The 14905-nt window shown below is 39.7% G+C and overlaps 1 protein-coding gene across 1 annotated transcript in view; it reads left to right on the forward strand.

Annotated features, from left to right (window-relative positions):
• The first annotated feature begins 1312 nt into the window (after window positions 1–1312).
• LOC119778465 (epithelial-stromal interaction protein 1-like) overlaps window positions 1313–14905 on the forward strand; it is a 27676-nt gene continuing 14083 nt past the window's right edge. The window contains exons 1-6 of the mRNA XM_038277677.1: window positions 1313–1397; window positions 2063–2352; window positions 4632–4690; window positions 4776–4859; window positions 4939–5015; window positions 5231–5314. Of these exons, the coding sequence (XP_038133605.1) occupies window positions 2189–2352; window positions 4632–4690; window positions 4776–4859; window positions 4939–5015; window positions 5231–5314 (468 nt within the window). The 5' untranslated portion in view covers window positions 1313–1397; window positions 2063–2188. The remainder of the gene's footprint in view (window positions 1398–2062; window positions 2353–4631; window positions 4691–4775; window positions 4860–4938; window positions 5016–5230; window positions 5315–14905) is intronic.

The following is a 14905-nucleotide window of genomic DNA, read 5'->3' on the forward strand; positions in this document are numbered from 1 at the left end:
CTTGTTCGTAGTGTGTCTTACGCTGCAGCGTATCTGGAGTTGTACTTCTGGACTATAAACTCACTCTACATTTATAGTGTGAATAAAATGGATTCCTTACAGATGTTCACGCTAAGTGGAAATGTCCTTTCTAGCCTCTACAGGGACAGCATGTCCATTGGGCAGCAGGTATCATTCTGCTTTAGAGGGACAGTTTGACTCATTCAGGGACATTTTTTCTTCTAATTTGTGGGACAGGAGTGAAAATAAAAGGCCGCCCCTCCCTGGCAGGTCATCTCTTTACACCTGGCTGTGTATTTAAAGGCCTCTCTGTAATGAGAAATCCTTGCAGTGCCAGCTCTTCAATCTCTCTTTGTAGCCTAAAGCATAAATCTTTATCAGACTTTCCATCTTTATCGTATCGTTTTGTTTAATGCGTTCTTCTCTAACTATTTGAAAGGTAAAGCTCTGTAGGAGCGTTAGGTTTTAGCCTGTAGTGCCGATCACTATGATGGCACACAGGGACGTGCACAGATAGACAGTAGGTGGTGAATTTAAAAGCCAATCAAACCTAGAGTCTAGAGTTTTGTAATTTTGTTCCAGAGGATGTGTAGCTCCGCCTCCTTAGGGCCAGGGGTGGATTTAAGAAATGTGGGGCCCTAAGCAAAGACAGGCAGGGGGCCCTCTGGACTGAGAAGACAACACATAGAACAGCCCCATTCTACAGATAGAGAAATGTTAATAGAATAGACATCCATTATCTGTTCTAGGTTGTGTTCCTCTCTTCTTGTCCCTTTTCTTCTTGTTTTCCTCTCTATGTTTTGTACTCAGCTGACTTTTCATGCTGTCTCTAAAGGAATGAAAGATTTTTTCCAAGCACTAAGCTCACTTAGCTGATTGCTCCTTCCTGTGTTTCCAAAAAGGCCAAAGTAAATAACCCAGTCCTTCTTTTCACTGTAGACAAGCCATGATCTGCTTCTCTGTTCTCCATTTTTCATTTCGGATGAAATAATAGCTGCATGAATCATGACAGCAGACAAGATAGAGGAGAGCAGGAGGCGGGGTTACCAATCTACTCGCTCTGGAGAGCAGAGTTCGCTGCTTTTAGATGTTGTCTCCAAAGTCTCCAGTAGCAGAAAAAAGTCTCTAGATTTGGCGCTAGGAGCTTTTTAGAAATCAAAGTGCTAGAGGGGTCTGAAAAGTGGCTAAATATAGCGACTTAAGCACTAAGTTGGCAACACTGCTCTTTGCATGGTTTGTTTTCAAATGGTTTGCTGCTGTCTGTTTGGACCTTTTTTTTAACTGTCTTAGTGGCTCGTGTTTTTTACAGTAGGCTGACAGGAAAGGGGGAATGAGAGAGAGGGAGAGACATTCAGCAAAGGACCACAGGCCGGCTTCAAACCCGCCTCATCATTAAAGTAACTCTTCAGCAATTTTATTTGTTTAGTTTTATGAATCTTGATATCAGCTGTTGATGTAAAACATAATCTGATGCCAGAATAGATTCTAGATTAGATTTAATCAGACTGCTCTTTAAAGCTACAGTGTGTAATAATTACAGGGATGTACAGTCAGAAATGTAATATATTATACATAACTATGTTATTTATCATCATCTACGAGCTCAGCCTCTTAACCTTAATATTTGCGTTGCCTTAGAATTCGTTATTTATAATTACATAGGAGCGGGTCTCGCAGCCATGGAGGCAGACATCTTTGCGCTACGGCAGCGCAGAGCCAACAAACTAGCGATTGCGAGATCGCCCATTACGCTCGAAAGTAACTACGGCAAGTCGAGAGAGATTAACTGAGACGGTACTGAACACACAGACTAATGAAATACTATCTGTAAAATTATCTATGTAAACAAACCTCATCACTTGAGAAGGTAGGTGATGCGGACGTCGTGGAAGACATTTTGTCCCGTAACGCTTGCCGTACTGTTGGGGGGGAGAAGCGGTGGGGGGGAGATGTTCATGTTGCTGCAGTCTGCAGTCTGGCCGCTAGATGTCGCTAAAAGTTACACACTGTAGCTTTAAAGCACCTTCTATTGGTTGAATAAAGCTAAAGCTGCATCTATCAGCGTGTCCAGCAGAGGGCGCTGTTTCACCGTGTTCAGACCGTCTCCCTGTAAACAAGCTGGCAGCAGGTGGACAGCTGACAGCACCGGGTTCATTTCAAACAAAACACACCGGATCGGACCCGAACCATGGATCCTCACCAGAACCGGAGGGGATCAGGGAGGCAGCAGAACTCCAGAGGAAGAATGAACCCATCAGGAGCTCCTGGACCGGACCAGGCAGATCCGAACCTGGCCGAACCGGCAGCTGAGAGTCAGAACCAGGCAGCAGCGGACAGCAGACAGCCGCAGTAGTAAGTAAAACCAGCGGCACCGAGACCAGAACCGGCCGGACTCCCACATGTTTGATGCTTAGACGAAAAAGAAGCTTCTGGTTTCTGTTTGCAGCAGAATCCAACATTTAGTTTGTTCATTTAAAGTAGATCTGGAAAGGTTTACTGCGGCTTCAGTTTCAGTTTCGTTTCTGATGATTGGAAAGGAAAACGTTGCCTTCACCGTCTGTGGTAAATCCAAGCTCCCTTCAAAAAGAAGGTTGTCTAAAATAACATATTTTTATATTAACATAATGCAAAAAGACGTATAAGTTGATTAAACGGTTTACTTCTAATATAGTATATAATAGTATATTAGTAATAAAAAATATAAAATGTCTGAGTTGCTGTGCTTTGAAACATGCATCCATCCTATCAGAATATTCTATTACTCTTAACCACACTAGGAATATTTAAATAAACTGAACCATTTGTTTGTTTTTTAGCAGAAAAAAACTGAGAAAATAAGTTAAATATTCAGAAAGTTGATAAAATCTGATTCTGTTCCTGCTCAACACATCAGACCGAGCGGAGCTGTCGACCGCCCCAAGATGGCGCCACCAAATCACGTCAGCGCCCATAGGAGAAAGCGATCGATGCGGGTCTGCTCTGATGTTATGGTTTGAACGTTTGAAGCCATAAACTGTCCTCCAGCGCCCTCTGCTGGCTCAGATAGGATAACCATGCCACGCCGCTAACCGGAAGCTGCTTGTTGTTCCTGAACCACAGAGGAAGCTGGAAGATGTTTTCTGTTGAGGCCCCAACAAGACTGCCCCCCCGCCAAAAAAAACACAGAAAATCTTAAAAAAAAAATAGAATACCGATTTTTATATTAATTTATACATAGAAATTGAACTAATTATGTACATTATAAATAATCTAATGATTATGACATTTGTTTATTTAATTCTACATTCTAAATTAATTTCGTTTTATTTAAATGCAAAATGTATGAATTTCAAAATTTTACAATTTAATTGCATATTTGATAACTATATCATGTACTAGATAAATAAGTTCCAAAAAAGTTAAAATCCATCCACTGGACTTTGTTTCCAAGCTTCCCATCCAGGAAGCTTTTTCAATTTTCAACGACATTTGAATTAAAAAATCTTCCTGGATGGAAGAGAAACGTCTTCAAGCTTGGAAACAAAGTCCAGTGGATTGTTTTTAACTTTTTTGGACTGACTATGACCTGGATGACTGAGAATCTTCACAAGAATAGATAAATAAATGTTACACCTACTTATTTATTGAAACATTTGAGTATTTCATACCAATTCATACATTTCATGGTTTATTTTGTTGTTCCATATCCAAAGAATCCCCCCCGACCCCGGGAATCGCAAGTTGGTGTTAGATTATGTTCTTTAAATTTCACTTTAATTTGTTGCCTTTTGAACTCACTCTACATCTGACACTGAATGCATGTTTTTAGCATTTTGATTTCTTTTTTGTTGGATTTTAATTGTTATTTTATTATCTTTCTCTCATATTTTATTTATTTTGCATATCTGACAGAGATATCAAGTACCAAAGTACAAATACTTTATTACCTTATTTAAATAGAAATATTGGCTATTTATACTTAACTGAAATGATAATTTTTTTTACTTTAACTCCTTCCATTTTGAAAATAGACTCGTTAGTTTTTTTTTTCATTTAAGCTATTTTTCATTCTGGCCTGTTGGTATTTAAAAATATAAAAACAATCAAAATAATTAGTTTCATCCAGACCATTAATTTCTTTATGGTTGGAATTGGTGCTGCCCCAACCTGTTGCTCACCACAAATCAAAATAAATCATTTTTCCAGATGATGCAAAGTTAAATGTGACTCTGTTACCTTTAGTTATAAAACTAAGAAAATGAAGTCTGAGGAAGTTATCATCCAGAATTGTAGAAAAATCTTCCTTTAATGCAGTAAAGATTCTGTCCTTAACATTTTTTCCTGCATTTCTTTTACTTTTATATTTTAAGTAGTTTTAAAAATGCTACTTTTACACTTTTTACTGGAGTAAAAAGCTGAAGTTGATCCTCTAACTTTTACAAAAGTTGGATTTATACTAAACATGAATAGTTTTGACACCTCTGTTCTTTTATAGGTCCATATAAATAAATATGGATTGATTATATATATATGTGTGTGTCTATAAGAATGTGGTTTATTTAGCAGAATGAACTGATGCTGCTGCAGCTGTTCAAACTAACCTGTCTAAACTCAGGATCAAATGCAATCCTAACCAGCTGTTTGTGTCTCAGTTTAGGCGCGTTCACCGTAATCCCACCCAACCAATCTCGCCGGAACGAGATGAAAGCAAGTAATGATCCTCCCAAATCTGATTTGATCTTCATGAAGGTTTGTTGAATGTAGCTTCCAGTGACTGATGTGGGATGTTTCTGCAGTGGCTCAGAAAGAAGAGGAAGAACTTCAGAGGTACAAGGAGGCAAACCGGCCTCCTCCTCTGCAACTTAATCCAGAGAGACTAGGTAATCATCTCAGAGACATTTTGTGCTGCCACAGGATTATCTGTACTTAATAGTTGCTGATATCTGTTAATCCGTCCAGGTGGTGGAGATGTAAGCTTAGATGAAGCCAGGCAGAGACAGTTAACACAACTGAGGAGCTCCAAGCTGCAGAAGAAGGTAAAACCATGATCCTCTTTAATGATGTTTAGCTGTGTGTTATAAATCGTACAAAGTCTGGAAGCTAATATAATCTGATGGATTAAAATCAACCATCTACTCTACTGCAGCAAGACAATCAGAAACATTCCAGATAATTGAAATGACTTTTTATCCTTAAACAATATGATTAAAATATGAATAATCTTTTAACTTTGAGGGTTTTCATTTTCCAGCTTAAAGAGGAGGAGGCGAAGAGGAAGAAAAAACAGGAGGAGGAGGAAGAGCTGCAGAGGATGAAGGACATTCAGAGGGAGAAGGTAACCATCACAGCTGCATATAGAAATGATGTTTAATCTGATTAGAGTTTAGTTATGAGGAATATATTGTTGGGCTGCTCAGTGCTGCAGTGGGTAGCACTGCTGCCTTGCAGCAGGAAGGTTCCGCCTTCAATTCCCGGCCCAGGTCTTTCTGCATGGAGTCTGCATGTTCTCCCTGAGCATGCGTGGGTTCTCTCCAGGTACTCCTGCTTCCTCCCACAGTCCAAAAACATGACTGTTAGCTTCTCTAAATCCTCCTTAGGTGTGTGATTGGTTATTTTTCCTGTCTGCCTCTCTATTGCCCTGCGATGGACTGGAGACCTGTCCAGGTTGGACCCCGTCCCTCTGTCCAGGATGGACCCCTCCTCTCTGTCCAGGATGAACCCTGCCACTCACCCGTAGACAGCGGTAGAGATAGACACCACCACCCCTCGCTCCCCCAGCAGGGATAAGCGTGACAGAAAATGGATGGAGTATTTCTGTTTGATCATTTCGTTTAGCTCCTTCCAGTCCTGTGTTTTGCCCTTGAGAGCGCGCATGCTCAGCACATGACAGGAATTAATGGAGCAGGATGAGGAGCAACAGTTTTCTGACCCTTAAGGTTATTTTAGTTCAACCTTCACCACAAGTTTGAAGATAGGACAGACCATCCCTTCCTTTTCTAGAAACACGGAGCTTCGTAATTAAAGTTCCTCTTTACAGTAGCAGCCTTTCAAACGGCTCTTCCCAGTCAGCAGAATCCCCTCCAACTTCCAGCCACTGCAGTGACCCCCCTCTTGCATTTGTTTTAATTTTACTCCACCCTTTCACTGAATTACAGGGTCTGACCAGGAGATGATTCTTCTCTTTAGATCTTAATGTCCACAAATCATGACAGAGAGAATATCGATATGACCTCGGCTCTGATCGGCACCTCTGACGTCCCCACACCGCGCCAGTTGCTTCAGGGCTCCGTTTCATAAAGCAGTTTTCTAAATCTGAAATCAGGGAAACTGACATTTCCTTTTCACAAATAGTTCCCTCAACCCCTGTTTCTGTTGCCATAGTCATCAACATCCTCCCAGAGCTAACCTGGTCAGCAGCAGGTTTTCTTCAGTAAACTCAGTGTCCTCTGTCTCCGCTCTCCTTACAGCCAATCACGCTGTTTTATTTCCTGATTTTGATTTTTGTCATATTTTTGTGCATAAAAAAATATGTATTATTCACTGGGTCTGTTAGAAACATTAGGTTTTTAAAACAAACATTACAAGTCTATCTGATGAGGATCCTATTAAACAATGATTGGCTTTAATTTGCCGAGAATATTTATAGGGAGAGAATTTTAAAACTAATTTAACAGGGCATGTTAACTGAGTTAATGTTAACGGGCTTATAACCCAGTTTTGGTTTGTTTAATATGAGCGAGATATGGATCATGTTATTTTTATTTAGTTACATGTACATACATTAAGAACTACTGAGATTATTTTCAGATTACACATAAATAGATTCATTAATCTCCTGGGGGAAAGGAATTACTTTAGGATTAGGATTCACTCCATGATAACAACCTAATGAGCCTACTGGCACAATCTGAAGCCATTCTATGGGTCTGATAGGCGCTAAAAACATCCATTTATTGGGATGATAACATCCGAAGCGCAGCTGAAAACACCCACTTAGTATTTACTGTGTAAAAGAGACTGAATCGACATGAGGAGGAACCCATGAGATGATGAACAGGTTCCATACATAAGAATAACGTTTTTATTCTTCATCTTCACCTGCTGACAGGAGATTTCGCCTAAATAGATACATTGATCCACTGCCTTTCAAGAATAAGACCGTATTAGTATCGCGGTTACAACACTTCTATGGCAAGCCATTTTGATATTTATTAGTTTTAGTACATATGTATTCCTGATATCTGGGAGAAAAAATTTTTTTTCTTTGACTATTCTTTGTCAAACAAAATGACATTCTCCACATCTAGAATAAACATTCTGGACATCTAGAAATGAATTTCAGATCTCCATATTCCTAAAATTACTAGTTAGCATTTTTATTATTTTAATTATGAAGAAATGTATTTCAGATATCATAAATAGTTTTTCAGTCAAGCTGATAAATGTCAGAATGACCACTTAAAATGTCTAAAGATTTCTGGATATATCAAACTTAAAAAATTTTTTTTTTTTTTTACTATCTAAAGTTCAGTCTCTGCCACAAAAATATAGTTAGGTCTTGGATTGTGATTTTGATCAGGAAGAATTTTAGTGAACTACAAATGGAACAACAGAGAAGAGTGCTTATAGTAAATGTAAAAACGGCCTGCCATAGAACACCTTTTAAACTACAGGTGCTGGTCATAAAATTAGAATATCATGAAAAATTAGATTGATTTCAGTAATTCCATTTAAAAAGTGAAACTTGTATATTATATTCATACATTACATACAAACTCATATATTTCAGATGTTTATTTTGTTTAATTTTGATGTTTACAAATGACAACAAATGAAAATCTCAAATTCATCATATCAGAAAATTAGAATATTGTGAAAAGGTTCAAAATTGATGGCCCCTGGTGCCACACTCTAATCAGCTAATTAACTCAAACCACCTGCAAAAGCCTTTAAATGGTCTTTCAGTCTAGTTCTATAGGCTACACAATCATGGGGAAGACTGCTGACTTGACAGTTGTCCAAAAGACGACCATCGACACCTTGCACAAGGAGGGCAAGACACAAAAGGTCATCGCTAAAGAGGCTGGCTGTTCACAGAGCTCAGTGTCCAAGCACATTAATAGAGAGGCGAAGGGAAGGAAAAGATGTGGTCGAAAAAAGTGTACAAGCAAGAGAGATAACCGCACCCTGGAGAGGATTGTGAAACAAAACCCCTTCAAAAATGTGGGGGAGATTCACAAAGAGTGGACTGCAGCTGGAGTGAGTGCTTCAAGAACCACCACACACAGACGTATGAAAGACATGGGTTTCTGCTGTCGCATTCCTTGTGTCAAGCCACTCTTGAACCACAGACAGCGTCAGAAGCGTCTAAAGAGAAACAGGACTGGACTGCTGGTGAGTGGTCCAAAGTCATGTTCTCTGATGAAAGTAAATTTTGCATTTCCTTTGGAAATCAAGGTCCCAGAGTCTGGAGGAAAAGAAGAGAGGCACTTCATCCACGTTGCTTGAAGTCCAGTGTAAAGTTTCCACAGTCAGTGATGGTTTGGGGTGCCATGTCATCTGCTGGTGTTGGTCCATTGTGTTTTCTGAGGTCCAGGGTCAACGCAGCCACATACCAGGAAGTTTTAGAGCACTTCATGCTTCCTGCAGCTGACCAACTTTTTGGAGATGCAGATTTCATTTTCCAACAGGACTTGGCACCTGCACACAGTGCCAAAGCTACCAGTACCTGGTTGAAGGACCATGGTATCCCTGTTCTTAATTGGCCAGCAAACTCTCCTGACCTTAACCCCATAGAAAATCTATGGGGTATTGTGAAGAAGAAGATGCAATACACCAGACCCAACAATTCAGAAGAGCTAAAAGCCACTATTAGAGCAACCTGGGCTATCATAACACCTGAGCAGTGCCACAGACTGATCGACTCCATGCCACGCCGCATTGCTGCAGTAATACAGGCCAAAGGAGGCCCAACTAAATACTGAGTGCTGTACATGCTCATACTTTTCATGTTCATACTTTTCAGTTGGCCAACATTTCTATAAATCCTTTGTTTTTATTGGTCTTCAGTAATATTCTAATTTTCTGATATGATGAATTTGAGATTTTCATTTGTTGTCATTTGTAATCATCAAAATTAAACAAAATAAACATCTGAAATATATGAGTTTGTATGTAATGTATGAATATAATATACAAGTTTCACTTTTTAAATGGAATTACTGAAATCAATCTACTTTTTCATGATATTCTAATTTTATGACCAGCACCTGTAGTGCTGTGCTGTTTCTCTGTCTTTTAAACACATTCTCCTTTCTTATTTGTTTTTATTTTTTGTATTTTTACATTAAAATCTGGTTCCTAGTCCCAGAGGGGTGAAATAGGCACTTCCTGTCATGGTTACACGATGACTCAGTGCTCCACTGATTATGGCTTTTCATACTTGTTGTGCACGCGCTAAACTCTGAGTGGACCTAGTTAAAATTAATTGGAATAAATGATAGCAGCTGAAACCGAACACTCTGAGTTCCGGACTTTAGGCTAGAGATGAGGATTTAAATCTGAATTTGTTAAACCTGCTTCGTGATACTGACCCCTGATCTAACAAGCAGAAACAACTCTGTTTACACCTGATAAACATGGAGCAGCTCTGGTGAGAGGTTATCAAAATGATAATGGAGCAAAACAATAAAGCACACTGAGATCAGCTTTTTATGCCAGTGGGAAAAGAGTCGATTCGTTCCAAAAAACTTAATAAAAAAAAACCAATCCACTGGACTTCGTTTCCATGATTGAAGACGTTTCTCTTCCCATCCAGGAAGCTATTTCAAGTCAAAATGTGAGAAATAGTGTTGAGTTTGAGGCTTTATAGAGTGGACCCAAACAAAGCCTTGTTTCAGGTTAGAAAACATGCAAATTGAAGCGGATGAATGGGTCCGCCCCTTTGTAATGGGGTTCGTTTGGGTTCTCCATTAGCCTGCAATACCTGATACCTGTCTTTGTTTTTAAAAAGGCGATCGAAGAACCCAAAGACTGCCCATTCCCAAGGGGCGGAGCCGCTCTTCTGGTTCAATCTGCATGTTTTCTAAGCCAAAACAAGGCTTTGCTTTTGGTCCACTCTATAAAACCTGGAACTAAACGCTATTTCTGACATTTTGAATTGATAAAGCTTCCTGGATGGGAAGAGAAACGTCTTCAAACTTGGAAACAAAGTCCAGAGGATTGTTTTATTTTACATTTTTGGATTGAGTAGGACCTGGAGGACTGAGAATCTTCACCAGCAAATGCTGATTGTTAGCGGGTCGACCCATGTTTGGAAAAAAACGCGTTGAGTAATTTTCAGTGGGAAAGAGGCTTTTGTTAGCCTAAAATGTTGGAAGAAGTTTCTTTTGAAGAAGTTTCTGATTTAGCCGTGTTATCCGGTAGAACTTTGGTGTTGTGATTTTATGTTCTATTCAATTCTCAGCCAGCTGGGAATTTATATTTCTGATACTTTAATATGTTTATTTCCTTATTATTTCGGCTGTTATATAGTGTTTATGACACCCAGTCCTACTAACTGTGTGTTAGAACAATAAATGAAAGAGTGATTCGAGCTCTAATCATGGTCAAAAAGTTAGATCTGCACATACATGGAATAAATTCACCACAACTTCTGTTCAAACTGTAAGAGGTTATTAACAAAAATCCTTCAGCTCCAAGTCAAACATATTACGGTTAACTAAAACTAGTGAAACTAAACTAAACTCAACTAAACTAACCTACTATGTACAAAGAGGAAAGGAAACATGGTTGAAAAACATATTGCAGTTTAAGATGGATTCTGTGTTTGAAACCAAAGTTTATCTGGAAGAATTTGGGATCTGATCAAATTAGCTTTTCACTCATTTTAAAGAAATTGGAATGTTTTCAGACCAATTCACAATGCAAATCCATTAAGGGTGAATAAAACATTATTTGGCCAAATAATGTTTTATTAAATTATTTGCTTAATCAAGAACCAAAAACCTTTAGTTAAATGATTCTTTACCCTCTTTGAAATAGCTAGCAGCGAATAGACATCAGGATTCCACTAAATGAGTCTTGGTCAGACTTGCTAATGGAAATGTAATGAGCATCTGAGGAACACATGAACACTAATGTTATATCAGTGTTTAACCTTTAGTGAATAAAGCTTGTCCAAGCTTTAGCAACAGCTCAAAACATGTAACTATAGTATAGGATGCAGTCCATCCTGTTAGCTTGTCTTTACTCATCAGTAAAATCATTTTGTTTATTCTGTCCCTAATCATGTCAGACCTGCAAACCTTTTTGTCCATGTCCATTTAGAATACTTGAGTTTGATCCAGCAAGGCAGGGAAGGCTCTCTTTTGTCTCAGTGGCTCATTAAGGCAGGCTTCTCATCCAGTCTGGTTCTATAAGTTCTGAAAATCAAGAGAAATGTGTTGTAAAAGGTCTGTTTTGCAGCAGTTTGGTTCTGAAAGCTTACCACAATTACCCATCCTTGATGATTCTGGAGATCTGCGTCTTTTTGGGCCCAGATTTCCACTCTTGCTGCCTCCCAGACATTCATCCAGGCAGCTCCATGGGAAAAGAGAAAAGGAAAGAGCGTCTTCTGTGGTTCTTTTCTGTCCTCACACAGAGGGGGCTGGGAAGTCACACCTCTGTGGGCTGCCTGTGGATGTCTTGGCTGATTTGGTTATTCTCCAAATTTGAGTCCTCTTCTCTGGTCATCATGTCAAGATGAAACATGGAGACTGGTTCCCAATGTCCAAAAACCATGACCATGGCATATCGCACAACAGTGGGTAAGCCCTTTCTGTCACGTCATGTTTCATGGTCGGACTGAACAAGCTCGGTATTCTGCATCCTGATCTATCCTGATGCTGCAGTGCATCCTGATCTATCCTGATGCTGCAGTGCATCCTTCAAGGAGTTTCTATGCTGTTTTCTCGTCACACGGTCATTGTTTAAAACTCATTTTGGTCCAACTGCTGACAATGCTGAATCCTGCGGTGATATTTTGTCAGGAACCTCTGGTCTTGGCTTATTCCTCAGCTGTGTGGCTTTATTTTATGATCCCGGTTAATTTTTACAGATGTTTTCACACAATACAAAAAAAAAAAAAAAAAACCCTCAAGAAACGACTCCTCGCTTTAAAGGGAATAGTTTGAACATTCATATGTGACTGAGGAATATAAAGTAAAACGGCTCCTTGTTTTCCTCTCCTGCTTCGTTTATCCCTGAGTCATTTTCAGCCTGTAGATGTCAGCAAAGTCAAGCATCCCTCCACTGCGGAGGCTCCCACTGTGGCTCCTCCAGTAAACACAACATCAGCCTAAAGAACCACCTGACAGAAGCGTTTGTGGCTTTTCAGCCGCTAACGGCATGTCAGACGTGTTTTTGTCTGTCTGGCCGTGCTCAGGGTCGGATCGAGGTTAATGAGTTGCTGCTTCTCTGGAAAAGGCTGATTGACATGGAGGCCAAGCTGCTTCCCTGAAGATCTTTTCCTGTCATGACACTGAAACATCTTGCTAATCCAGCTAATAAACCCATGGTGAGAAAACAGTTTAATCTTAGATTCTGGACGTGATGGAACATAACGCTGTCAAACGCCAGCCTCCTACTTGGGAATACATCATCCTGATCCCTTGTTTTTACTGGAATTACTGTCTCTGTGCTCACAGACTGAGGCAGAGCGTGACATCATCAATGTAGCCTTTAGATGCCGAGACAAGAGTCTGCTGTCCACACTGGGTTAAAAACATTACAGGTTAAAAGAACTGGAAAAAATAGAATCTGAAAAAGTCATTTTTTCTCAAAATAAGCGCAACAGCAGAACCAGACAATTTACATTTAAAATAAGAAAAACTATTGCATTTTCTTATTTCAAGTGCAAATATTTAATTATCTTATTCAAATACATTTGCAAATCCTCTTAATTACCTGCTTAAATGAAAAATTTTGCAGTGAGGAAAGAGGCTAAAGAACTTCCCACGGGTAAAAAAGGAATAAAGCAAATAAAACGGTTGGTTTATGTATAGAAAGCTTAACATCTCTGTAGATGTTTAAAAATATGGAAGTAAAAGTTTGGGAACCACTTCTGTAGGCGATGCAACCAGAGCCAGTCGGAAGCATGAGCAAACCGGGCGGCTTCTTAACACCCCAAAACCACCAAAGGCATCCAGTAAACGCTTGAATTTATACAGATATGCATTTTTTTTTATATATCTTTGTTGTTGAGAATGAGAATATTAAACATTTTAATTTGTCAGATTCATCAGATGGATGAAAATAATTTAGATTCAAAACGTTTACTAACCTGACTCCGCCAGATGGATTTGCTCCGCATATCCATCTGGAAACCTTCCGTTGAAGTAATTTTGGGAAGGGGCGAAAATACTGGTTAGCTGATTGGCCTATGTTGGTGATAGACGGGCCAAATAAACCAATCAGATCAACGAAGCATATGACGTACTAACAGAGCGACGACGAAGAGGAGCCAATTGATAGATCAAACTCTTGCCGAAACCAGTCGGGAGAAGAGCAAAAACATCTTTCCCTCTGAGAAAAGCCTCCAGAGCAGTGTTTTGCTCTTCTTTCAGTGAAGAAATACTCTGTAATTCCGATAAAACTTGCTCGATAGCCACGCTAACGCTAGTTTCATCGGCTGAAGCCGCCATGTTCGCGCTTCTCGTTGCGTCACACCTCAACCCGCCTCAAAGCCAACGCTGATTGGACGTTCGTTTGGTGAACGGCTCCAGATTTCCTTCAACGGAGAGTCTCCAGACTGATCTGCGAGTGAAACCTTGAAAGCTCGAGAGATCAGGATGGTCTCACGAGGCTAGAAGTTTAACTCCTCCCAGCCAGTAAGTGGTCCCCTCGTTCTCGTTGTTCTGCATTGTTGTTGTGCGCCACCAACTGGTTGCTGCGTCCACTAATTAGCCTGATAATCCAGACTAAATGTGAGATTAAATGTGTAATCTAGTCTGGCCCCGATGAATGAGACATCGGAAGATTGTTGATGAGAACAACCCGTTGTTTTTCAAACCATGTCTGTGCCTATTGGCCAACGCTCTGACCAATGAGAGCAACTGATTGTGACGTACGAAGCGCGACAGGTATGGGGTTCCGTTAGTGCCAAAAATATGTTTATGTGTCTTCTGGTGTATCCATGTATCGTGCTTATGTAATGGACGTTGTATATGTTGTGTCTATATGCTGTGAGCATATGTATCGTGTCTACATGAGGGATAACGTGCATTGCATTATTCTTCACTTTATGTTGTTTGACCATGTTGTTGAACCTGTCAGCCTGTCATCTCGTTTTGCTGTCGTTTCTTTTGTTGCTGGTACAACCAGCAGAGGGAGATGACGTTTGAACTTTAACACGTTTAAACTTTAACACTCCTGTGTCATCGTTTCTTTCAAATAAGCTTCATAAATAAAAAACAAAAAACCCATTTGGATTTCAGATTCTAAGAATTTACGTGAAAAAAATCTTTGTTTTGTCACAGAAAAAAATAAAAAGCAAATGTTTAAAAGGTCAGACGCTTGTGAGAAACAGAGTTTGCTGTTGTAGATGTGAGGGGCTTTAAATAAGTGATTCCCATGACCCATTTCTGGTTGTTTGATCTCTCTGAAATTTCGCATGCCCCATCATATGACCTTGTAAAACGTTTTTCAAGGTCATATGATGGGGGATCGTCACCATAAGTTACTTTTCTTCCGTCAAAAGTATCCCATGGTGTGCAGATCACTGCCCAACATGCAACAGACTCCATTTTAGACTTGACTCAGTTCAAACTCCATTAAATCAGAAACCAAAATTAATTCAGAGTTTTAATTTGCCGTTTCATCTATAGAAATATGAATAATTGCACATGCAAAATTTCAGCTGGATCAAACAACTGGAAGTGGGTCAGAG

The sequence above is a fragment of the Cyprinodon tularosa genome, unplaced genomic scaffold, assembly GCF_016077235.1.
Source record: "Cyprinodon tularosa strain WSP-4 unplaced genomic scaffold, ASM1607723v1 ctg1336, whole genome shotgun sequence".
In the NCBI taxonomy this organism is placed as follows: Eukaryota; Metazoa; Chordata; class Actinopteri; order Cyprinodontiformes; family Cyprinodontidae; genus Cyprinodon; species Cyprinodon tularosa.